General features: G+C 45.0%; 1 protein-coding gene across 1 annotated transcript in view; it reads left to right on the top strand.

The window, feature by feature from the left end:
* The window catches only part of PLD5 (phospholipase D family member 5), a 328471-nt gene extending 303588 nt beyond the window's left edge, over positions 1-24883 (top strand). Inside the window, exons 10-12 of the mRNA XM_082702199.1 lie at positions 3513-3681; positions 10150-10264; positions 17071-24883. Coding sequence (XP_082558325.1) covers positions 3513-3681; positions 10150-10264; positions 17071-17345 — 559 coding nt within the window. The 3' untranslated portion in view covers positions 17346-24883. The remainder of the gene's footprint in view (positions 1-3512; positions 3682-10149; positions 10265-17070) is intronic.
* The last annotated feature ends 2189 nt before the right edge of the window (positions 24884-27072 follow it).

The raw sequence follows: 27072 nt of genomic DNA, 5'->3' as shown, positions 1-27072 counted from the left end.
GTTACCAATGGCTGGGGGATAAGGGACAAGAGTGACAGTGATTAAGACTGCAAACTTGTGATGAGTAGTAAATAGGTCAAGGCTAATGTGCTGTGAGCATTTTACTGTGATTATGTAATCTGGTGACTGTCAGTACATGGGCAGTCATTACAGTATAAGACTGTACCAAAGGAACATGCTGTGTAGCTTTTTAAATTTATACAATGCTATGCATCAAATTTATTCCTTAAGAAAAAAAGGAGGCTGATTGGTCTGTGGGCTATTAATATTCTTCACTTATACTTGCATTCAACAAATGTTTATTGGGCACTGTGCAGGAGTGAGTAAAGTCTGAGTGGTGTGTGGTCCCAGGAACTCCATCCCATAGGGCCAATGGACACAGAACCTAGTGTAACCGCACAGTGCAGTGAATGGTACAACAGTATATCCATATCATATTATAGGTCCTCGGTGAGAGAGCAGCTGTGGCAGGTTCAGAGGTAGCAGAAGCTTACTGGAGGAAATGCTACCTGATTACATTTTAAAATATGCAGGAGTTGATCAAACAAAGGATAAGAAGGAGTTTTCCAGGTAGAAGGGACAGCTTGGGCAAAGTTTTAGGTGGGGAAAAATAGCCCTACCACATGCCAGGATCTGTAACGGGTTTGGTGCTGGACACAGGCGGTAAGAGACCAAATTGGAGGGAGGGCAGGGACCCAGGACAGGAGGATCTGACTGTGAGGGAGTCTTGTGACTTTGGGGAGCCTCCACTATGTTTTAATCACGGGAGATACGCTTTTAGACAGATCACTTCGGTGGTCATGGAAAATGTACTTGACAGGGACAAGACTGGAGGCTGCGAAACCATTTTGGAGCAGGTACAGTGGCCCAGGTCAGGGACGATGATGACGGCCGTGGAGGACAGAATAAAGGCTACACGTGCCAGGAGCGTCTCTGCAGTACACGGGGAGGAGGCGAGCAGGCACAAGGATTGCCAGGTCTTTGCTTTGGGTGATGAGATGATGAACATTATACAAAGTAGAAGGAAATAAGCAGATTTGTGACTTTAAACTCCTTATAAAGGTCCAGATGGGTAAAGATCTTACAAAGATAACCAGAAGGAAGTCTGAAGGTGAGCCTGGTGATGTGAATTTGGAGCTTTTCAACTCTAGAGACAGTTGAGATCAAGTGCGTTGATGAAGCCGCCACGGAGATGGCCTGTCGAGGGGAGGATGGGATGGTGATGGAGTCTTAGGGGTGTATGGACCGCACGATAGATCCAGGAACGCTGAGAGATCAGGAAGGGACAGACCAGCAAACCACAGGGTCATAGAAGCCAGGGAGTCCCTTTCAAGAAGAAAAGAACCATCAACAGAGACACATGTGGCTGAAACTAACAGGAAAATAAGAATGGAATGATGTCCATTAGATCTGGCTGTTGGGACATCACCGCTGACTTGGAGATTTGCACAAGAATGGTGAGCTGGAGGCCAGGGGGCAGTAGGCTGAGGAGTGGGTGGGGGCGGTCAAGTCAAGTCAGAGGTTCTGGATTACACTGTCGAGAAGTTACATTCACAAAAAAGTAGAGACAGACCCACACAGACGGAGAGCAAACTGATGGTCGCCAGAGGGGAGGGGCAGGAGGACAGGCAAGGTGCGCAAAGGGAGAGGGAGGTACAGGCTTCCGGCTGCAGAACGAGTGTCACAAGGATGATGGCACAGCACAGGGAACATACTCGTGATTGTGTCACGGTGCTGTGTGGTGACAAATGGCAGCTGCCCTTGTGGTGAGCACAACGTACTATATAGAGATGCTGAATCGCTGCATTGTACACCGAGACTAACGTAACGTGTCAGCTACACTCCAAGACAGATGATAGACAGATGGAAGTTTACTTAGTTCAAAAGGGAAAAGAAACTGTGCACCAGCCACACAGAGATGCAATCAGGGGAGGGTTTTCTGAGCGAGATTTACATTTTGTCTCAAACTAAGAGGAAGGGGTGGTGGGGTGGCGGGGTGGGGGGTTGAAACTCTCTTTGGGAAGGAACGGCCTATGAAACACAGTTGCGGAGGGTCAGGGGAATAGCCCAGGGGGTAGGGTGGTCCAGGTCTGACCCTGAACAGGTTGCCTTATCCTCTGAGCTGGGGGAAAGGGGAGAAGGATGTGTGAGGCTCTGGGGGGTAGAAAGTTGTGAAAGATCAAAACAGAGAAGCTCTACATTGTGCATAGAGGGAGAAACCAGTTTTTCTCGAGTGGGGTACAGCTTAGAGTAGCTACAGAAAGGTCCTAGAGGAAGAACTTGCCCAAGGCAAGGACGAGGTGATGGATGGCGGTGAGGGCCTAGATGCCTTTGTGATGTCTCCTACCTCACGGGGCTGAGCTGACCTTGTTCAGCAGTCCTTGGCTTTGTGGCTGTAGAAACAGACCAAGGGAGGTGTGGCTCTGACCCAAGAGCTCAAGGAAGGGGCAGGGCATGTGTCCTTCAGGTGATCACTAAGGTTGGGCTGGGTTGGGAAGGGGACCCGAAGCTGATGGGGCAGGAGAGCGCTCAGTGGGGATTTCACAGGGTGCAGGACACTGGGGGACCACAGGCTAGTCCATACGAAGAGGAGACATTTGGAGGTGCGCTGATTACAAAGCCAGCAGGCTAACGTTTTGATAATACTTTATTAGTCGAAACTGAGTTGGCCTGGAATGAGGGAAAGATTTGAACCAGTGAACAGAAGGTCTACGGGGGGGGGGGGGGGGGGGGAGATTTGGGGCCTGTCTTTAAGATGGAAATGTTTGTTGTTTTTTCTTTTTAAATGAGAAATCAACAGTTCTGGAAGTGACAATGTGTGGTGTTGGGGGGGCCGACCCCATCTCCTAAACCAGATGGGTAAATTGTGGTGGCAAATAACATGGCAGAAGTTCTGGAGAAGCTGTGGCCTCAGGAGGAGTCAGGAGTTATTTAAGGCAAAAGGCTATGGATTCGGGGCAGAGGCTGAGCCTCCAGGAGACCCCGTTGGCCTGGTGGAGAAGTCCAGGGCCAGAGTAGCTGGCGGCTTGGTCAGGAAAGAGGAAGGCAGCCCGGAAATGGGAGTGTGGGGAAGTTTGGGTAATCAGAGCAGAAGCTCACTTGGGGGGGCGGGGGGGGGGGCAACTTCCAAAGAAGAAGTTCTCGAAGCCTTTGGGGACTAATGGGGTGCTCAAAGAATTCTGTTGGAAAGTTGACTCTCAGCGCACAGGTGAGCTGAAGTGATGGGGAGCGGTGAGGACAGCAGGTGGTGGAGGTCAGTCTGCCCACACCCTCTGAGGCCCCGGTGGTGGGAGAACTCATTTCAGTCAGGGGGAGGACCCAGGAGAGTATCGTCTGTAGGTGCCCAACCCAGGAGATCTGTGTGTTTTCAAGGCGTCCAATCAGGTTATGTCTATATTGAAGAACGAAGTAATGATCGGGTTAATACAAATGTTCTTTGCAGTCTAGTAAATTTCTTCCCCCAAACTAACTTATTTTCTTTATTTTTATCCACATGGATATTATTCCTACAGGACTTACTGGCCAGACTTGGATGGGAAAATAAGAGAAGCATTAGTTTTGCGAAGCGTTAAAGTTCGACTCCTTATAAGCTTCTGGAAGGAAACTGACCCCCTTACATTTAACTTTATTTCATCTCTTAAAGCTATTTGCACTGAAATAGCCAACTGCAGTTTGAAAGTTGTAAGTATGATGTTGACTTCAGTATTATTACATAAAAAGGGCTGATTCCCTCCCCACGTCCCTGAAAGCTGTAGGCACACGCATTTGCATAAACTGCCATTTAAGAACCGGGATTACAGTCTCTGACAGTGAGAAAATATTTCAAAAGTAGGATAAGTATTTTTTTTTAAGACAAACACAGGAGAAAAAGAGCCTGGAACCCATGTTTGCTGGAGCCCTCCCGGCCCTGCCCTGTCTTCACACACTGCCTGCTGGGTCTTCTCTGCTTTGCTTGAACTGCCTCGGTCACCTGCCGTTCCTGTTTCTAAGTCTGTGACCATCAGAGGAGCGACACGTGCTCCTCCACAGTGTCCCACCACCACCACCTGAGCTCCAGTCCCTCAGGCTGGGTGCTAATCCACATACTTTGAGGGAGGCAAGAGCGGGACCGGGTTTTCAGCTCAGTGTAGCAATGCCTTAGCTCAACTTTGATTCTCCTTAGGTTCTCACATGTGACGCCCTCATCCTCCTCTCTAGGCCTTTGCATACGCTGTTCCCTCGGCCTACAGCACTCTCTTCCTCTGTGCCTTACTGGCTAAGGCCCGCTAGTCCTCTAGGGCTCACCTTTTCCAACCCCCACTGCAGTCATTCGGTAAATGTACCCTGAAACCCTACTCTGTGCCAGGCACCCTTCTGGGCGATGGCTCTGTGCTCCATGCAGTCTTTAGGGACCAAGATGACAGAGATGCCACCATCTACTCTGACACATAGCTTCCAAGGTAGTCCCAAGGCTCAGCATCCCCAGGCCCGGAGAGAGAACGGAGGACTGCCCGGGACGTGTTCCTGGGGTGGGCCTGGAGGGGGTGAAGATCCCGTCCGGGGCGGACCTGGGGGGGTGAAGATCCCATCCGGGGCGGACCTGGGGGGGTGAAGATCCCATCCGGGGCGGACCTGGGGGGGGGTGAAGATCCTGTCCGGGGCGGACCTGGGGGGGTGAAGATCCCGTTAGCCTTTCTTCTGCTGCTCAGAAGTCACCGCCCCGCCACACCTAATGGCAGGGGAGGGGCGTGTTCCCACAAAGACAAAGGAACAGGTCTGTGGGTCATCAGTCTGCCATTCTGGGCACCCACACGGAGAACCCTCATCCCCCATTGGTACCGCACAGCACAAAGTTCAGGACCTCCCAGAGACGTGCAGTTCTGGACCTCACAGTTCGATAAACAGAAACTAAAAAGAAAACGATTATGCATAAGACCCAAAACCCAGGCTGAAGTTACCTCCTCCCCATATAACAGGGACAGGGAAAGGCCAGTTAAATGTGTGTGCCGGTAGCCACAGCCAAAGGTTTTGTTGCACGTAATTCTGACACATGACCAATCTGCTTCCTTGCCCCTATGCCTCTGCCTCTGCCTCCCGCCGCCTCGCCCCCTTCGCCTCCGTTTCTCCCTCCCTCTCATTAGTGGTGGCTTCATTCAGCTCCATCAGACTTGGGTGGGAAGATTGTACCGATTATGATTATTCCAGTTACCAGATTTTTGCTGCAGGATTGAGTCTTAACGGGCCTCCGTCACTTAAAAGTATTTTTCAGACTAATTTTCTGCTCTTAGGCTCCTGGCACAATCAGTTTTTCCAACCCTTTGAAATACCAAATTTCCAGTATTCTGTTCTCTTTCCTGTCTGCTTACAAGCCAGCACACCTGATCCTGAGCTCATTCATCTCCTCTGATAACTTCCAGAAAGCACTAATAACAAACAACATACACCACTAACAGTTTGTTCCCTAGCCCTTGCCCTGTAGCCAGAGTATTTTGGGGGGCGGGGGGCAGGAGTGGGGAGAGTGCTTGGTCTTCCTTCCACATTAATGCAGGTTAGGGTTTTACCAAATACTTTGCCACTGCTTTGTTATCTATTCTTTCCATGTTGCAGAACCAATTTCCTTGTTGCCTGCTACCCATTGGGTAAACCAACCATTGTTACGTCTTCTGTTAAGTTTTTATCATTACTGTACAGCACCATCTCATTTCACTTTGCCTAGAAGTAGTAAGTGCTTAATTTTTTTTTTAAAGAAGGAATTTCTTAAGTTCATGAGTATAGACAGTTGGACAGGCGCTGAATTACATACTTTCTATGTACTATCTAATATTCACAACTACACTATGAAGCAGGAACATTTATATTGTAAAGACATAGAAATTTATATTGTACATTTTAAAGATTTGAGAAGCTATACATCTGACATATTTCTGAGATAAAAATATAGATAAAATGTTCTTTAACTCATTCATATCATTAAATTTTTTAAAAGTTGAAGTTATCAACAATAATATAAAGACAAAATTCTAGGATTTACAATAGATTTCAAAAAATTATGATTTTCATGTAAATTACATTTTAATCTCCCTAACATTTTAATAATATTGATGGAAAACAAATTTTTATCTCCATTTAACTTGTTTTTATAAACTGTGGTATCCATGCACATGTCTGAGTTCACAAATCAGTATTAGAAATAGAAACAGGTCTGCGAAGCCTAGAGCTAACATCTTACTCAATGATGAAGGGTTGAAAGCTTTTCCTTTAAGATCAGAAACAAGACAAGGGTTCCAGCTCTTACCACTCCTATTCAACATAGTACTGGAAGTCCTAGCCAGAGCAATCAGGCAAGAAAAGGAAATAAAAAGTATTAGAATTGAAAAGGAAGAAGCAAAATTGTCTCTATTTGCAGATGACATGATTTTCTATATATAAAATCATAAGATTAACCCAAAAAATGTTGGGTTTAATCAGTGAATTAAGCAAAGTTGCAGGATATGAAATTAAATACAGAAACCAGTGGTGTTTCTACACACTAACAATGAAATTTCTGAAAAAGAAATAAAGACATAGATTCCATTTATACTAGCATCAAAACAACAAAATAATTAGGAATAAACTTAACTAAGGAGATGAACCATTTCTATGCTGAATACTATAAGACGATGAAATCGAAGACAATGCAAAAAAATGGAAAGGTATCCCACATTCACAGATTAGAAAAATGGATATTGTTTAAACGTTAATACAACCAAAGCCATCTATAGATTCAATGCAATCCAATCAAGATTCCAGTGGCATTTTTACAGAAGTAGAAAAAACGCTCATAAAATTTATGTGGAACTGCAAAAGACCCTGAATAGCCAAAGAAATCTTGAGAAAGAACAAAAAAGCAAGTATTACACTTACCGATTTCAAGCTATGCTATAAAGCTACGGTCATCAGATATGGTACTGGCATAAAAACAGACAAATAGACCAATGGAATAGAACCAAGAGCTCAGAAATAAACCCAAGCATATGCAGCCAACCAATATTCGACCAGGGAGCCAAGAATACTCAACGGGGAAAAACATAATCTCGTCAACAAATGGTGTGGGATAACTGGATATCCACATGTAAAAGAATGAAACTGGACCCAGATCATACACCGATCACAAAAATGAACACAAAATGGATTAAAGACTTAACAACAAATAACCCAATTAAAAAATGGACAAAGCACCTGAACAGACATTTCTCCAGAGAAGATATACAGAAGGCCAAGAGGTACATGAAAAGATGCTCAACATTGCTAGTCATTAGGGAAATGCAAACCCAAACCGCTGTGAGATACCGTAGCATGCATGTTAGGACAGCCGTCATCAAAAAGACGGGAGATGACAAGGATGTGGAGGAAAGGGAGCCTGTGTGCACCGCTGGCAGGAATGTAGATGGGCACAACCACAATGGAAAACAGTATGGAGAATCCCCGAAAAATTAAAAATAGAACTACAGTGATTCAGCAATTCTATTTATGGGACTATATCCAAAGGAAACTAAAACACTAACTCAAAAAGGTATCTGTACCTTTGTGTTCTTAGCAGCAGTATTCATGGTAACCAAGAAATAGAAACAACTGAAGTGCCCAGTGGATAAATGGATAAAGAAGTGGTAGTATACCTATACAATGGACTGTCATTCAGCCCGAAAAATGAAGAAATACTACCATTTTTGACAACATGGATGGACCTTGAAGGCATTACTCTAAGTGAAATAAGTCCGAGAAAGACAGATACTGTATGATACTGTATGTATAGTCTAAAATTAAAAACAAAAACAAAGAACACAAAGTCATAGAAAAAGAGATGAGACTTGTGGTTACTGGGGGGTAGGGTGTAAAGGTAGGGGAGACGGGGAATTGGAGGAAGGTGGTCAAGGGTACAAATTTCGAATTACAGGATAAATACTAGAGATTTAACGTATACCTTGATGACTACAGCTAACACTGCTATGTGGTATGCAGGTAAGTTGCTAAGAAAATAAATCCTATGAGTTCTCATTACAAGGAGAAATTTTGTTTATTCTTTTCTTCTTTCTTACCTTTTTATTGTATCTATATGAGAAGATAAGCGCTAGCTGGACGTATTGTGAGTCATGCCATGATATGTGTAAATCAAAGCATAATGTGGTACAACTTAAATTTATACAGTGATAGATGTCATTTACTCCTCAGTAAAATGGAAAGAAACAGGTCTATGATCACTACCATGGATCTGTTTTCCACACCAGATTTGCAAGTGAATGTGAAAACCAGGAGTGGGATTGGGGCACAATCTGTTTGGGATTAGAGGAAACAGTGGTATGGTACCACCAGAAAGCCAAACAGAGACCCAGGAGAATAGAGCCCGTTTGTGTTCAGTACCTTTCCATGGATGAGAGAATCCTGGGGTTTGTTTCAGCTCAGGGATGGCATTTTCTAGATAACTGAAGTGGCACGTGGGACACCCTGGAAAAGCAAGTGAAGCACCATATTCCCAGTGCTTAGCAGGATGCTGGCACAAAGCATTCAAAACGTGTGTGTTGGGTGGATGGATGGGAGGGAGGAAGGAAGGAATCAAAAAAGGTAGCTGATGAAGGTTCAGGAAGGATCTGTGAACCAGGGAGTGAAGGGAGCAGGAAGCATGTGGACGTGGAGTCACTTTTGCACACTCTAGTGTGCTGGAAAAGGGTGAAGAATCTGCCGGGTAAGCTGATTCACTCCGAGCTCAGTACACGTGCAGTCGGAGGAGCGCCATTGCCAGACTTAGCAAGTTCAGCAGGGTCGTAAGGTACAGGCCTGATTATGATTTAGATATGACAGTACCCACAGATCAGGAGATGAAGGCCATTGGAAAGACCGTTTCATTCACAGATCTCAAGAGAAGGGAGCAAGCTGGGAAGTCACAGGGTCATCAGGGAGGCAGGAGTGAGGGAAGCATGGACAAGAACTTTTGTTTTGGTTTATAGGGTTGGGGAAGGGGCAAGGCAGGATAAACCCATTTAGGACTAGCAAGTTGAATGATTTCAGTGGGAGTCCATAAAGCAGGTGGTTCAGGATATGGACCATGGACTGTTTGGGTTATGTATGAGAAGTGTTCTCACAAGCAAGTTGTTTGCTATCTCCAGGAATTAGCCAGCCCCCGGGAGGGCAGTCCCCCGGGCTCAGCACGGCTCAGATGTCAAAGCATCAGAACACAGAAAAGAAGACATGACTAATACAGAAGCAGAGGGAAGAAAGTCTAGAGCCTAGCACACATGGTGCCTTTGCTCGCCCCCTTCTCGAAGACACTGTCTTTTGAAATCTCCCATCATGGAATATTAAGTGCTCTCATTTAAGATTAGCAAGAAATTATAAGGAAAGCAGAATCCATCCTTTTGTTCTCTTCTTAGTCAAGAGATCACCCTGGATGGTGGGTCATCCTGTGAGCTCGGTCACGGTTCAGGTCTCATCTGAGCAGCTACCAGTTCTAGCAGATTCTGGAAACACCAGCCCACCTACCTCCACTGTCAGCCCCCTCTCAGCCCACCCACCCCATGCCCCAGGCCTGAGAGGTGCTTTTGGGGTCACAGTAAAGTTGAAATTCAGGATTCACAGTCTGAAGTGGTGATTTGTCTCTGACTTACTAAAAGAGCTTCAAGACCAAGGTGTTGAGATGCAAAGCATTTGTTGTCTTGGCAAAATCTCTTTTGACCTTTGCAAATCCCCAGCTGAATCACCTAGTCATTGACAAAGGGCCTGCTGCTTTTATAATGCGTGCAACAGAGGAACATTAATTCAGTTCGTTAGCATGCGTGACAGAGAGGACCCCCAAGGCAGACCTCAAATAACCATACATCCAGATAAGTAAGACAACGAGAATTAAAGAAACTTCTGGCCTTCACCCTGTTGAAAGAATGCATTTTATGCTCATTTTGCAGCTTAAAAGTGTTAATTATAGATCTAGTTGAGCATGCTAATTTTCCCTCTTGTTGCCTATATAGATGAGAGAACAAAAATAGCTTCCTCTATATGGAGCAACGAGATTGTGGCTTTGATAACCCAGGGCGAGGTCGGCTGTGGGTATTTGGAGAAGAAACCCTTTTGTGCTCCTGAACAAAACCAGAGATGTTCCCTATTCACCTGCTTTCTTGATTTGCTTATTTTTGTGTCTTACAGAAATTTTTCGATCTGGAAAGAGAGAATGTGTGTGCTACAAAAGAACAAAAGGATCACACCTTTCCTAAATTAAATCGCAACAAGTACATGGTGACGGACAGCGCAGCTTATATCGGTAAGTGTCGGGGCTGTTGGGCTTCTTGGGGGACCAGGCAGGCCAACGGTGGTCCCACCGTGGTCTTCCATGCCCCGCGGGCCCTGGAGGAAACAGGACGGGAAGGACAAACACCCCTTGAACTGAACATCTCCTCTAGTGCTTGGTTCAAATATGAGGACATCATAGAAGATGTTTTTAACAAGTGTTTTCTTTCGCCCACTTGCTTTGTGCTATGGTTGAGGACGTGAGTGGCTCATGAAAGGCAAGTCCCAGGGGCACCGGGTGGCTTCGTCATTGGGCATCTGCCTTCGGCTCAGGTCATGATCCTGGGGTCCTGGGATCGAGCCCCGCATCAGGCTCCCTGCTCAGGGTGCGGTCTGCTTCTCCCTCTGCCCCTCACCCTGCTCGTTTTTTTTTTCTCTCTCACTCTGGCTCGCTCTCAAGTAAATAAATAAAACCAAAAAATGAAAAAGAGAGAGAGTCCTGAGAGTCCCGTGAACACAGTGCTCCCCACCCACCGTACCTCAGCCAGCCTGTCCTGAGCCCCAGGGGGCCGACCTGACGGCAGCTCAACACAAGGACACAAGGAGCGCTGCCTGGACAAGCGTCCCTCCGCCGCCGCTCTGGAAATTGCCCTTGGAGAACTTGCTTACGCTCTCTAAGCCTCAACATCCTCTCTGTACAACGGGGCCCATAACAGTTTCTACTTTGTTGGGTGAAATTTAAGCAGAATAATATATGCAGGGTACCTTGCACAATTAGAATCCCGGCACATAGATAATAACGGATTTGTGTCAGCTGTTATTTTTAGGGTAATAATGCTCCAGATGCCGAAATCATACCAGCTGGCAGAATTACTAATGTGTCCGTCGGTGCTCCTTTCCTACAGTGTGCATGAGTCCAGAGTAATCCCTTAACTGGTACCATCAGCATCGGAGTGGAAATTGTTATCTATAAAAGAAGGGACATAAATCCCAGAACGGCAGTCTGGCTATTTCATTGTACAGAGGACATGGCAGGCTCAAAGCAGAAAAGAAAAATGTGTGTGGGATAGAGGAATGTGGAATATGGTGGTCTCCCCCCCCCCCAATTCAGTGAGTGAGTAAAGAGTATGGCCTTTGCCTTGTAAAGCACTTTATCTCATTTGATTTTTTTTTTCTAAGATTTTATTTATTTGACAGAGAGATAGAGAGGGAGCGTAAGTAGACAGAGTGGCAGGGAGAGGGACAAACAGGGTCTGCACTGACCGAGGAGCCCAATGCGGGGCTCAGTCCCAGGACCCGAGGATCATGACCTGAGCCGAAGGCAGCCACATCTGACCGAGCCAACCAGGCGCCCCCATGCCTCTGTTTTCTTATCTGTAAAATGGGTATAAAAGTATCCACCCTTTGGTGGTGGTAGAAAGATTAAGAGAGATAATATAGGAAAAGCTCCAAACACTGGCTCTCATGTGTCTCAATCCTTAGTAAATACAGATTTTTGGCTCTCTCTTTTCTTCTCCCTGTATGATATATTTTTAGAATAGATTTTTTTTTTTTTTTAGAGCAGTTAGTTTCACAGCAAAACTGTAGAGAAACTACAGAATTCTCACATCCCTGGGCTCCTCACACATGAAACACAACCTGCCCCATTATCAGCCGCCCCCACAAAGTGGTGCTTTGGCTACAATGGGTGAGCCGACACCGATTCGGATGTACAGTGGGGTTTCACTATCGAGGTGACATTCTGTGGGTCCTGACAAACGTGTAATGACGTGTATGCAGATTACTGTGTCATAGTCACTTCACTGTCCTACCCGTCCTCTGTGCTCCCTGCCTCCCTGCCGGCTCCCGGTGACCACTGATCTCTTTGACAGTCTCCACTGTTTGGGCTTTTCCAGGCTCTCACATAGTTGTATTCAAATAGTGTATATCCTTTTCAGGTTGGCTTCTCTCGCTCAGCAGTATGTGTTTAAGCTTCCCCGGGATCTCTGGATGGCTAGATAGCTCCTGTGTTCTTTGCGCTGAATAATATTCCGCTGTCTGGAGGGATCCGTTCATCCATTTACCTTCAGGACATCTTGGTTGCTTCCAGGTTTTGGCAGTTATGAATAAGCCGCTATAAACATTTGCGCACACGTTTTTGTGTGGACATGTTTTCAACCCCATTGGGTAATGGCAAGGAGCTTGACTGCCCTGTCGAATGGTTAGACGATGCTGAGTTTTGTGAGATACTGCCAAACTGTCTTCCAAGGTGCCTCTACCATTTTGGATTCCCACCAGCAGAGACGGAGAGTTCCTGCTGCTCCACATCCTCGCCAGCATTTGGTGGTGTCAGTGTTCCAGACTTTGGCCATTCTTGTAGGTGTATAGAGGTACCTCCTTACTGTTTTAATCTGCATTTCCTTGATAATAGATGGGGAGCACTTCTTCATATGCTTTTTTACCATCTGAATATCTTCTTGGATGAGGTGTCTTTGGCCCATTTTTTTCATCAGGCTTTTCATTTTCTTATTGTTGAGTTTTAAGAGTTTTTTGTATATTTGGAATAACAGTCTTTTATCAGGTGTGTCTTTTGCAAATATTTCCTCCCAGCCCATGGCTTATCTCTCTATTCTCTTGACAGTGTCTTTCACAGAGAAAACATTTTAAATTCTAATGAAGTCCAGCTTATCAGTGATTTCTTTCCTGGATCGTGCCATTGGTGTTGGGTAGGACAGTGAAGTGTCTAAAAAGTCCTCACCAAACCCAAGGTCATCTAGATTTTCTTATTTGTCATTTTTCTAGGAGTTTTATAGTTTTGCATTTTACATTTTTCTTTGATCCATTTTAGAGGTATTTTTTGTTAAAGGTGTAGGGTCTGTGTCAAGATTCCCTTTATTGCAGTGAATGTCATTCTTCCAGCGCCGTTGTTGGAGAGACTAGCTTTGCCCCCTCGTATTGCCTTTGCTCCTCTGTAAGGACGAGTTCACTCTATCTACATGGGTCTATTTCTGGCTATTATAATGCATTTTTAAATGAGTTCATTTTACACACAGCATTTTGGAAAAACATTTAATTCCCTAGAGCAAGGCATAGTCCTTGTATAAAAATATTTAAAGAGCATCCAGAGGGAAAATTCATTGATAATTTAAATAATTATCAGCATGTTCTGGAAATCTTAAGTCATCACATGGACACCTGCTGAGAATGTGGAATTAAGAATAATCCACACTAGACCTTGCGTGGAAGTATAGATCATTAAATCTTCACAAGACTTAACAGAACATTCCCCAAACAGTACTGTCTAATTTTGAATTCTCTGGAGTATATTTGAGTGTGGCTTGGTACATTTGTCCAGAAGATGGTTTGAATTGTTGGGGGGCTGACAAGGGGGTGGTAGGTTAATCGGAGGCACTCAGAAGGTTCACTGAGGCGCACATACCTTCCGAGTGAGCTTATCTGTACCTGTGCCATGGCTCGGGGATGGCCCTATAGTTCTCCCGCTGCCCAGCCCCATGCACTCATTCGGGAAGCCACAATGGCAGGCTCAGCCCTGGGGGAACCGTGTCCCAGCTGAGAATACACGGACGCAGGTACAGGATTCTGAACTTGAGCCAAACCATGAAGAAGTGAAAGGTGGGAAAACATGATCATCCTGGTGGAGGGTGGCCTCTGTGAGCCTGAGAAAGTGCTGCCTAAGGCTGGAGTTGCAGAGAAGAACCTAATTAAAGCTTTGGAGAATCAAAGATGCAGAATCTTGGCTCCATCCACTGTCTTGAAGGGAAAAGCTGAATCTCACAAAATAAGGCTCCAAAATCTTGTCACTTCTCTCCCCTTATCTGTTCGTCTTCTCATGCGGCCCCCAAAGCCTATCTCCATGTCTGTGTCGCTCAGAGTGTGGTCCCTAGAGGAGAGGAGCTCCTTGCGGCCTGACGCTCCAGCCCTAGTGGCTCCCACTGAAGCCAGGACGTGGGGGAGGGGAATGCACAGTGGGTACCACGCAGGCCTTTAGGATCAGACAGGACACAGAACAGAAGCTGAGTGTGGGCTGTGGGCTCTGACCTGGCTTTGAAACTCAGCTCTGATAGTTTTCCACTCCAGTCTTGGACAAAGTACCTGACCTTTCTGTGCCTTCATGTCCCCATTGGTACAACGGAATATTATCACCTCACAGGCTCGCAGTGGGTATTGAATGAGATCATGTAATGAGATAATGAATTTACCGCCTGGCACTCAGCGTCTTAGCCACAAGTCCTCGAAAGGCGTGCAGGAGCACAGGGGTCTTCTGTTTAGGGGATGACTCAAAGGAGCTGCCTGACAGCGGGTTCCAGAATAACTCTTAACCCGCATTTGCTGCTAATCCCCACTGTAAGAGTCCAAGCCTGTATTTCCGTGGCCTTGAAAGTCACGCAAACCTGCCACCACTGAGCATGGCCATGTGTCTGAGAGCACCTGGTCAGAAACGCAGCTCTGGAAGAGACTCCAGCACCGTATCGTGAACCGTTCAGTGGACGGTTCCCTCATTTATAGCAACAAAATTCATCCAGCGTCATGTCTGTCATGAAACCATCAGGGGGAACAGCGTGCTGCTGGGGAGTGGCGGGAGACAGTGTGAGATGGAGGACACAGAGCGAGGGAGAGGAGTTTGATCTCTATGCTGGTAATATTTTATTTAGGGACCTGGTATTCGGCCCCGAGGAATAAAGTCAAGGAGTGCAGTGGGAGAAGAGGGAACTACTTCCGCTGTTGCAGGAAGTGCCGGTGGAAAGGGGAGTTCATACGTGCGGGGCCTCCAGAGAGCGGAGGAGGGCCCACAGGACGAGCACCAAGAAGGAGCGGGTATCAGCTGCCTGTGGGTGTCTCTTCCTGCCCAAGTGACTGCAGGGCCTTGGGTCAGGGAGTCCCAGTGTCTTATTCAGCAAATATCCCTACAGTGATTGCCGGAGAGACTCTGAGGGCCTAGAAATCAAGCTTCACACTTAACACGCTTTCCATTTTCTTTATGAAACCAGCTCTGAACCAAAGAGGAATGCAAAACTGAGAGCTGAGACCAGACCCAGGCCAGTAGTAATTCAAGAAATCTTTTTTTAGTGAGAACACCGCTTCCTTTATGGTTTTATAAATAGTCTGTGGAGACCTGGGTCCACCATTGATCAAATTTGCTCACCTCTCTGAGCCTCAGGCCTCTCATCTGTGGAATGGGTGTAAATCCTACCAACTATGAAAGATAATGGATACAAATGCCAAGCCCAATGCTTTGCTCATAGTAGGCACTTAATAAAGGACAGTTTCTCTCCCCCAGTCAAGGCCCTTATATCCCACTTCTTCCCTAACTCTTCCCTATCATGTTCCAAGATCCTGATTGTATTTTTGTCCACATCCGTCTGCGGGTGTGGCTCTCTAACTTCCTAACTGAGGTTTCCATGTATCTCTTCTGACTCAACAAAATGCTTTCCTGACTCAAGCAGCGAGAGCGGGGAACCCTTTCCCTTGCCCTCACGGCACTGTGTGCCTTCATCTCCGTGTTATTGTCCTTGTGTTTCCTTCCGGGACGCCTTGAAGTCAGGGACTGTCCTTGTCTGGTTTGTATCGTGGCCCCAGGTACCCACCTGGTAGACACTAGACACTCAGGAAATGTGCATTCAATGAAGGACAAAAAGATCAAAGAAATGAACGGTACTGAACCCTCCTGAAGAGAAAACTTCGGGGAAACTTCGGGGTAGTCTCTGCTTTTATCTGCTCCCCCCACTAAAGATGGACTAGACGTGAGTGACCGAGATACGATTGGCCCCTTCCAGGAAAGATTCCAGCCTTACTACCTAGGGGCTGAGCTGCGTCCCCCCCCCCTCCAAATTCACATGTTGGAAGTTATAACTCCCAGTACCACAGAATATGACCTTATTTGGCGTGAGGGTCTATACAGAGGTCATCAAGTCAGAATGAGGTCATCAGGGTGAGCCCTGATCCAGTTTGAACGGTGTCCTTATACATAAGGGAAAAGTGGACCCAGAGATAGACATGCAGAGAGGGAAGAGAATGTGAAGAGACCCGGGGAGAAGCCGGCCATCTGACAAGCCCAGGGCAGTGGCCTGGAACGGATTCTCTGTCCGGGTAGGAACCAACCCTGCCGCCCTGTTGATTTTGGACTTCTGGCCTCCAGAACTATGAGACAGTAGATTTGTCTGGTTTAAGCCGCCCAGTCCGTGGGCCTTGGTTACGGCAGCCTTAGCAAACGAACAGCACACTGCCCACACCAGGCAGCTGTGCTGGGGAGCACCATCACAGCAGCTGCCTCGTTTCCCAAGCCAAGAAGCCAGCTCCTGGAACGGGGAAACCACCTACAGGCCAAGCAAGGAGAGGTTTGTCCGTTCAGACAGGAACCGATGCTCCTCTGGCTTCAGCCTTTCCTTCGACAGGCAAGCTTGTGAGCACTGTAATCAGAACCCCTCGTCTGCACGTCCGGATCAGATGTTGTCTCTCTGAGAAGGTAGTAATTGTTCACAGGATTTTTAAGTGTATTCCTATATATCCTAAATGTTGCTGTATTTAGTGTGTCTTGTGAATGTCAATAAGAAATAACATTTACCAAAAAAAAAAAAAAAAAAAAAAAAACAGCAGATTCCTTGTTTTGAGTTTCAAGTTGAGCAAAGCTGAAGAAAATGCCAAAATAATATGCAAATATTAATACGCCATATGTAAGGCCTCTTGGAATTTTTTTTCCTCAGCTGTCAACACAATTCAATCTCCCTGTCATCATCATTATTATTATTTTTTTAAATAGAGTCTGCTCAGTGTTTCATTAAATGGGGACTGCTCCCCCGTGGCTCTTAACTCGGCACCGTTCTCTCCTTTGTTCGTTGGCAGGCAATTTTGACTGGGTGGGGAATGACTTCACCCAGAACGCCGGCACAGGCCTCGTGATCAACCAGGCGGACGTGAGGAACAACAGGAGCATCATCAAGCAGCTGAAGGATGTGTTTGAGCGGGACTGGTACTCGCCCTACGCCAGGACCCTGCAGCCGACCAAGCAGCCGAACTGCTCCGGCCTGTCCAGGCTCAGAGCCTCCACCAACAAAACTGCCACGTACCCCCTCAGCGCGAAGGACCCCGCCAGCGTATCCCGTGAAGGAACAAACTGACAGGACAGCTTGTCTTTCCTATTTATATAGAAAGGACTTGAGGAAAGTTTAAAAAAACAAAAACAAAAAACCCCACACAATTTAATATGTCTTTTTTAGGGAAAAAGCACACTTCCACAAAAATACTCTCCGCACGCCATGAAATATCTTATCTAACAGTATCTTAGCGGCGTGTACATGAAGTTTAGGACTTTTGTATTTGTTACTCCTGACAGAGAATGTCATTTCAGCTTGGAAGTTAGTTTTTACGTTTGCATACCGATTTTAAGACTCTGATGCCTCTTCCTTCCTAGTTTTAGACCTTTTTCTGCCGACCCAACTGGTCGGTCCTTTCAAAGCTTAGCATGAGGTAAGTGCTTTCACACCCTTCTGAGATCTGCTTCTTAGAGAGGCGAGTGAGGCTTTCACCACAGCCAAGGGTCTGATCCAGCCAAGTACTTAGCCCGTAAACCATCTCCAAGACCCATGCAGTCGTCTGAGTGTGAGCGGCTCACATCTCATGCCAGCCTCCGCACGCTCGAAAACCACTCTTTGGCCTCTTTGTTCATTTTCTTCAAATACCGTACCTTTTACTTGGTACCATTTTTTACTTGGTACCATTTTTTTCTCTTCTCAGAGAATGTCCTTCTTAGCATCAGCGTCCCTCTGTCCACCTCCACACTAGTTCCAAGTATGGCAACGTTTCTTGGAAATGTATGAATTCCTCTGAATGGATACCAGGTGGAAATAAGCAGTCTTTAATTTTCACCTTCCAACTGCATTTTCCCCTCAAATTAAGAGTTTAAAAACCACAGCCAGCAATAGGTATCTTTTCTCTCAAGCTCGGAAAAATTAGGTAGCTACCTGCGAAAATCCAGCCAGCGATTAGGTCTGCATTATGAGAATAAAGTAGTTTCTCACTTTTTTTTTTTTTTTTTTTTGTTAGCTTAATGGTATTATACCAGCAAGATCTCTATGCATCCGTGGATTTTAATTTCTTTAGAATCATTCATTATGCTGTTAAGGGTATGCCAGCAAACCTTTATAGAGCTATTTAATATACCAAATGCTTTTCAGAGAAATGCAATTTAAATACTGTGCTTCACATATTTTACTAAGAAACAGAAATATTGGATTATTGTTCTATAACGTCGTCGTGTGTTGCTGTTTTCTATCTATACAATATATAGCCCTATATTAATGGAGACCGTTGCCCCCCCGTTGAGACAGGCATGGCCTCTTTAGAGCCCAGAGCAGGTGACCACCAGGATGCCAGTCTCAAGGTCGCTCCTAACCCCGGCGGACCTGGAACAGGGTCCTGATCTCCTTGACCTTGGGTTTCTGTTGGTAACGTAGGGACGATCATACCTACCTCGCGTAGATGTTGTCACGGTAGGAAATATTTATAACTTGTTTTGAAATCAAAAAGAACCTATATAAATGCTAAGCATTGTGCTGTATAATCTTTTCCTTGAACTAATCTTTGTGGTACCCTGAGATAATCCATACCGGGTTCTTGCAGAGAGCCTATAAGTGAAAACAAATCCACAGCCTTCGGCTGTCGGTGTGGGTGCACATAGGAACTCCGAAGCTGTGCTGGAGATTGGGACTGTCATCACTGTGATGGGACATTTTGTCAGGTCACTTTGTCAAGTAACATCCATACAAAATGAGACAATGTGTTAGGGATCGTTCTTCAGGACCGGTATATACGTGTGTTTTCAGAGCAAGGAAAGGCAATCTCAATTACTACCTTTTATATCTAGAGACTTGCTTTTCTAAAAGAAGTTCCAAGTCTCATCCTGTGGGTTCCATTGGCGCAGAAGGGCCGTTGTGGGTCCGCTGATGGTCACGTAGCTTCTTTCTTTGTTGCTTCCAACATAGGCCTTACTGGATATATGACCCGTCAGTGAAGACAGCCGGGCAAGATGGGGAGGTCCTTCATGGAAGTCTTCACCATTAGTGGCTAGGCCATGAGACTCTAAATATTCACCATATCCCCAGTCCCTTTTGAGTAGGGAGACGGTCCTGCCAGCCATCTCGCTAAAGTAAAGGTGGTTTTGGAAATGATTTTTAAAAGAAAGAAAACTAAAGAACAAGCAGAGCGGGCATGGAGACAAGCAAACATACCCAGTTCGGTCCTGGGCAGAGAAGAGCAGCCAGGACTGGGTTCGACAGGGCATCTGAGGGGGAGACACGCTGTTGTCTCCTGGAGTGCACGTCCCAGCTGAGGGACAAGCGTTGGCTTGGCATAAAGGGGCCCTTCCACTGTCCCTAGCTTTCCCATGTGATAGGAGAGAACTGAATCCTTTATCAAATGACCGTCTTTGCCATTTTGCACTGAGCCCATTAGTAAGGGGGCACCAGGAACCATGTGTCCTGGGACCTCGTGCCACCAGGGCCAGCAGCAGCAGAGCGCCCCCTGCCCTGTGGCCCAGAGGCCACCTCCTCAGCCAGGCCACTGACTTCAGGAGACAAACCTGGCCTCCAGGCAGCTGGGAAAAAGCCCCTGCACAGAGTTTCATAAATGGGCCAGGTTTCCTGAGAGACCGTTTAATTCAGCAGAACTTTCTTTTGCATTTGGATGTTTCATATACCCCTCTAGGAGTGGCCTTTCTCTCTTTCCAACTCCATGTCTGTGCTAAATAGACGAGTAACTTCCATCCCACACCGCCCCCCAATGCCCCACCAATGATGTCCCAAGAAGGAAAGAAGGCAAAGCAAAAACACTGGAATTCAAGACAATCTGACGATGCCCTTGCCAGAAATTAGGAGCAAGAGGCTAACTGCTAACTTCCATTTTTTTTCTACATAAATATTCCAGGAGTTAATTTCCCAAAGGGGAATATGAAAAGGAATGCAAACACAGTTCAAGACCATAGTTTAGAGTTCTATGTCACTTCCATTAACCTGGTGCCTTATTTATTCTCAATTCTTGATTTTAAACGGTGATTCACTCCACGAGAATACTTCTGCTTCCCGTGGGGTCCGGTGAGGCCTTCTGACGGGCCTTCCAGGCAAAGTGCGTGAGTGTCCATGGCTTTTGGGCAGCCTGTTCCCCTCCCGAGCCTCCCCGCACAGCACCACACCAAGCACCCCCACAAGTCACTGACACACACGGTCAAACATCCACACTGTTGGCCTCCTGTGCACTGCCACCGGCCACCACTGTATCCGCTAATTAAATCACAGTTTATCAAATCGCCGGAGGGGAAGTGGAATGTTCTGGATGATATCTGTGCTCTGTGAATGCCACGCTTTGCATAGTTGAAAATGACAGAAGTGAGGTGCGGTGAAAAATGTCCCCGCTGTCTTTAAAGGACTCCTCGAGAGATGCTCATGGACCTCCACGGTCTCGTAGAGCACAGCATGATAACTCGTGTCTCAAAGTCCCAGGAAAGAAAACGAGAGCTGTGGAAGTGGAGAACAGCCTGTCGTGTAGCTCTGGGCTCGCTCTTCTACCCGGGATGTCTCTGCTGTGGGTTCCCCCCCGCCGACCCGGTTCCTCGTGACGGTCTGATCACATCGTTGGCTGATGTCGCCGTTTGCAAACTGTGTTTTGTGACTGCGGTCACTGGTCTGTCCAAAGTGCCTCGCGGAGCCTGGGACCGACAGAAGCTCACCTCCCACCAGCCTGAGGCTGTTCTCAAGTGGCTTTGATTCTCTCTGAGCTTTCTGTTTGTTTTTAGAAGCTTTTATGGAACTAAGTTCCAGGAGAACACAAAATAAAGAGACTCTCAGAATTTCTTGATACGATCTGTCTCAGGAATTCCATCCCAGAATCTGCCTTTTTTCTGTATGTGTAATCGCTTGTGTAAGTTTCTCTGTCCAGAATTCACTTCATTATCTTTTAACATTGAAGGGATGTGAAGAGCTGCTGTCACTTGCAAGGGGACAGTTCTCTCCCGCCATGAAAGACACTTTGCTCCTGGCTACTCAGATGCCGTCCCTGACACACAGCCCCACGCACTGTGGACAAATGTCCAAGTGCTTGGATTTCTGTACTCAGTGAGCTGGTGCACTTTATTATAAACCTTTCGAATGGGGAGATTCATATAATGTCCACTTGGCCCAAGGTAGGTTGGATAAATAAATCCATAGTCAGCATTTTCCCATTTGCTGTGATTTAGCTCTTTTTTCTTTCTTTTTCTTTTCTATGCTAGTAACCAAATAGCTGTTCCTCATAAGCTGTTAGCCAATCGATTTAAATTGCGGGAGCTTTTTAATACCCCCGAAGTCAACCCCAGTTCACTGTCTGCCTTCCCTCTGAGAGACTCCCTTCTAGTGGCTGAATTAGGAAGAGAGAGCTTTTTAAGGTAACTAGATAGGTATTCTTTGGAAGCTTCTAGAAAGAGTAAAAACCAAATTTTCTTATTTTTGACTCATCAGCCAACATATACCTACAGAGTTCACGAAAGAAAAGGTCACTGGTCACTTTTGTTTCTTTTGGCAATTTGCTGAGAAGAAATGGGAAATTTAATAGCTATTCCGTATTTTCTGCTGTTAAATTCAACTGCTGAACTTCTAATTCTGTTACAAAGGATATCTTGGATTTTTAATGTTTCTTTATGTAAATAGGATAAAGTTGTACCTGGACATATCTATCCTATTAACCTTTAGATCCCTAAATAAATCAGTGTGATAAAGGGCTGAATTTGGGGGCATCATTAAAATTCTCATACCTTTCATATAACCAAATGCTCGATTTTTTCATAAGTGAATATTATACGGTTTTTTCATTGTGTGAGATGAGGCATTTATTTTTCTCCTCAGCTTCCAGACTCTAACACTCTAGGCTGGTGACAGAAAAGGAATTTGTGGAAACAGGCTCAGGTACCTCATGCACTTACCCACCACACTCTGTTCTTTCTAGGTTTCAACCCATAATCAAACACACCTGGTATCCACTCAGCAGACCCAAATTTAATCTCAGGTCTGGAGCATTCCAAAGCAGCTACTCCAAATTCCCCTCCAATTTGGCCACTCAGTAATTGGGGACCTACTCAAGCCAACACATTGGGAGTGGTTACTACAGTCCCTTTCACGAGATCCACACAGAGTACCGCCTTAATGATTTGCTAGAGTCGCTTGGATTTGAGACAACATCTTACCCTGAAAGAAATGTACGCAGTGGGGACCCTTTCTATGCAGGGATGAAGGCTGAGGAGGCAAACTTTTTTCAAATGAGCTATCATTTGAGAGCTTAACAAAGGCTTAACCAAACCAACTTGAAGAATCTGCAACAGTCTATTGTAATTTGATTTTTGTCAGCTGTTTCTGAATCCTGCCATTTCAGGTTTTAAAATGAAGTTGGCCTGGGGCGCCTGGGTGGCTCAGTTGGTTGGGTGACTGCCTTCGGCTCAGGTCATGATCCCAGGGTCCTGTGCTGGAGCCCACATCGGGCTCCCTGCTCAGTGGAGAGCCTGCTTCTCCCTCTCCCTGCCGCTCTGCCTACTTGTGCTGTCAAATAAATCAAATCTTAAAAAAAAAAAAAAAAAAAAGAAAGAAAGAAAGAAAGAAAGAAACTGGCCTAACAATCTAATGAGAAATGATTGTAGACAAGGAGTCCAGTTAAATCACAGTAAGGGTGAAGAGGATTTATGATTTATTTTTATTTCATAGAAAAATGAATAAGGAAAAAATTCCTCCTTTTACAAAATGGATATGTGGTTATCAAACCTATTCCTTCTGACCTCAGACAAGTTGAAAAATTGTTAGTTCCTTTATGGACCCCACTGTCTTTCATGGGTGAAAGAAATCTTAGGAATAGTTGAGAAATACTAAGCTCCTTGTAAGACACAAACATGGACAAACCTGGTTTCTAATTTAGAGTTTCTCCCTCATAAGTATACAACAGATCTTGGGACTAAAACCTCAATTTCCAGTATTAAAAATATTGAAATTATCTGTGACTTCCTAGTATTCTGGAGGAAGAAGATCTTTAAAGACAACTCAGAAAATATGACCCAACAACATGTGATTCAGAGCTTAATCTACAATTCCACTTCCTTTTGCTTAAAAAATGGAGATGATCAACTGTTCTAGAAAGTACATGTTTTTAAAGGCAACATTGTCCTCCGCAAAAATGTAGTAAAACACCATAGTTTGGGGGAAGTTACAGCATTGATAGAGCACTTTGAAAATCCTCCCTAAGAAAGTGTCACTGGGAATCAAAAGCTTGCCTGTCCCCAGGGGTAAAGCTGTGTGTTATTATCCATATTTCCTGGGTAGATCTATAGTTTTCCTAGAGTCCTCGGGAGACCACATCCATGGCTCCTACATGAGCAGAAGCATGTTCCTATCCCAAGAAACACTCCACACTGACCACAGTCAACTGCAACATCACTCAAATTCAGTTATGGGCTAGTGGGGTGGCTTAGGAAGAGAGAGGATCCCAGCTGTGTTGTTCTTGTTGGATGGCACCTGACCCCACCATACAGAACCCTCCTTTATGAGCCCTCCGAACAGGAGATAGAGAAAGGAAGTGAGCAGCCAAAATAGAGAGGAGCAGTCACTCTAATGATGCTGCCTTAGAGGAGTGACATGCCCAGAGGTGACATACCAAGAGCTCTTGTTGACTCACCGTGTCTACTTTTAGGTTACTCGAGGAATGACTGATCCCTGAACAACAAGGGTGGACTTTGTGGTTCCTGGGTTGCTTTATTATCTTTCGTACTTTCTTGTGTATCAACACAAATAAACTCACAATGATTGAGATAACCTGACTGTGTGTCTGTTCCTTGCCATCCAGAGAGGCCTAACACACTTGGGAAAGAAAGTCACAGCTATCCCCAGGAGAATGTTCTGAGGAAATAACAGAAACTCTGTAGTAATCATGTCTCGATTAGACACAGGCCCACACTGGGCGATCTCCACAGAGAATCTTCTGGATCCCCTCTGCAAGTATGAACATCACATCAGTTGTTGCCAGATACCCTGGACTCAGCAAGAGGAAATGGAAGCACTAAGGACACCGATGAAAATGCATTCGGGAGATGACCACTCCACAGACACGGAGACTGTTCGAGCTGGAACAAAGAGGACTCCTGAAACTCAAGGCCATCTTTTTGTAACTAGATGAGGAAAATGAGGCATAGAACACATGCTGAGTTAAGTAGAGGCAGTTGTGTTATGAATTTAGAAATGTTTTTTAAATACATATTCTGATTGACTTAATAAATGCAAAAATTGCTAATAATATGCTGAATATTTGGAGCAAGTGGGTAGTTTACAGGGATTTATGGAAGATGGAAGTCTCACTGTCAGCAGTCTGACAAGGGAGGACGGGTCTTCATGTCACCATGAGAGGAAGTGGGGCAGCATCAAGGCATATTTAGTCTGGAGTCTCTCCCTCCTAAAACTGAGTAAGGATTAGTAATATCAGAAGAAGGTCACGGGGGCGCCTGGGTGGCTCAGTGAATTAACCTCTGCCTTTGGGTCAGGTCATGATCTCAGGGTCCTGGGACTGAGCCCCCACATCGGGCGCTCTACTCAGCGGGGAGCCTGCTTCCCCCTCTCTCTCTGCCTGTCTCGCTGTCTACTCGCTGTCAAATAAGTAAGTAAAATCTTTAAAAAAAAAAAAAAAAGAAGAAGAAGAAGAAGGTCAACGGTTTTTGTGTTCTGTTTCACGTGTAACCCCCCTGTGGACACTCATTCAAAAGTGAAAAGAATGCCCTAAAAAACTGCCATTTCATTGATGGGCTGAAAACAAAGTTCTTATTTTGAAGTTTGTCACTCAGCCAGTTTGTGGTCAAGTACATGTAAAGGATGTGTGAGGTAAATCATTTAAGCGTAAGGTCTGCTGACAGGCAAATCTTGCTAATTTAGTATTTTCATGTAATTAGGGTAGCCTAATCATGTCACAGCAAGTGCGATGCTCAGCTGTATGTGTCCATTCAGGTGGATATGGTCCTCAGGTATTCAGTAAACATTAACCTAGGAGTTGTTGGGAAGATACTATGTAGATGTGATTAAAGTCGATCATCAGTTTAAGTAAGGGTGATTGTTTTAGATAGTCTAGCCGGGCCTGAGGCAGGCAGGTGGAGGGCTGCAGGAGCAGAAATAAAGGCATCCCCACAAGGAAGAAATTCCACCTGTGGGATATACCACCAGCTCTTCCCTGGGTTCCTGGGGCTTCCCCCCCTGCTCCTGCCCCACAAAGGAGAAACCAGTCCTTTACAATAAATCAGTTTTTCTGATTTAACCCTAAAATATGGTCTGTGCCTTACTTGTTCTATTTTCATGGTAGAACCCTGACTGATAAACATAGTAATAAGCAATCCCAAAATCTTAGTGGCTTAAAACCACTTAGTGCTTAAAACCAAAAGTTTTATTATTATTATTTGTAATTTTTTCTTTCTTTTATTAAAAGTTTTTTATGTAGTGCTCAATGATCCATTAGTTGCACCTAACACATTTTTTTGAGTATTGGTGACACACAAAGTTATGTTAGTTTCAGGTATACGATTTAGTGATTTGACAAGTTTACATAGTATGCTGTGTCTACCACAAGTGTATCTACCACTGTTCCTTTACACCATCGTCTTACACCTGTCAGAATGGTTCAGATCGAGAAGATAGGCAACAACAAGCATTCGTAAGAATTTGGAGAAAAAGAAATCCTTGTGCACTGTTGGTGAAAATACAAACTGGTGCAACCACTGTGGAAAACCGTATGGAGGTTCCTCAAAAAAAATTAAAAATAAAAAAACCATATGACCCAGTAATTCCATTATTGAGTATTTGCCCAGGGAAAACAAAAACACAAACTCAGGAAGGTATACGCATATATGCACCCTATATTTTCTGCAGTATTATTTACAATAGCCAACACATGGAAGCAACCAAAGTATTCATCAATAGATGAACGGATAAAGAAAATTGATATATATATAAATGATGAAATATTACACAGCCATAAAAAAAGATGAGAGCATGCCTTTTGAGACAACATGGATGGACCTAGAGAGTATTATGCTAAGTGAAATAAGTCAGACTGAAAAGGACAAATACCATAGGATTCCATGAGATTTATTTTTTTGTTCAGACTGCATGTACTTGATGGGTCAGTGGGAACAATCTTTTCACTATGGCCCCTCAGAGTTCCAAGCCAGTATTGCTGTCACTATGCCAGAGGGAAAGGAGATTGCTGGAAGGTTTTACATCAGCGAGCAATTAAACTCTGGCCAGGAAGTAACATATGCCCTTTTGCTCACAATATAACAGCCACAACTAGTCACACGATCTCACCCAGCCTAATGCTAAAATATTCAATCCTACCAGTATTTCTGGAATGGTGGAGAATACAAATTATTTAGTGAATAGGATGAATGACTAATATAGTTAATTAGAAAGATACAAACTTATCAATGAGCTTTTCATTTACAGTTGAAAACAAATTTATGAAGACAAAAAGTAAGGAATGCTTTAGGATATAAAGAATATGGGCTCCCTGATCAGAGGGGAGTCTGCTTCTCCCTCTCCCTCTCCCCCCCCCATTTTGTTCACTCTCTCACTCATTCACTGTCAAATAAATAAGTAAATAAATTCTTTAAAAAAAAAGAATATAAAGAATATAAGAATTCAAGGATCAGAATGACTCTAAGAAAGGATGAATGGAAACAATACAGTATACCATAACCTTCAATGTTGATAACTGCTTAAGAAAAAAAAGGCCAAAAATTTGAGTCAGCTAGCTGACTTAATGCTTAGGCAATGGCAAAGATAATCGTGGATATAAAGGGCTCAA

Source organism: Mustela nivalis, assembly GCF_964662115.1.
Source record: "Mustela nivalis genome assembly, chromosome: 16".
NCBI classification, from domain to species: Eukaryota; Metazoa; Chordata; class Mammalia; order Carnivora; family Mustelidae; genus Mustela; species Mustela nivalis.
This window is presented reverse-complemented; position numbering and strand designations above follow the sequence as displayed.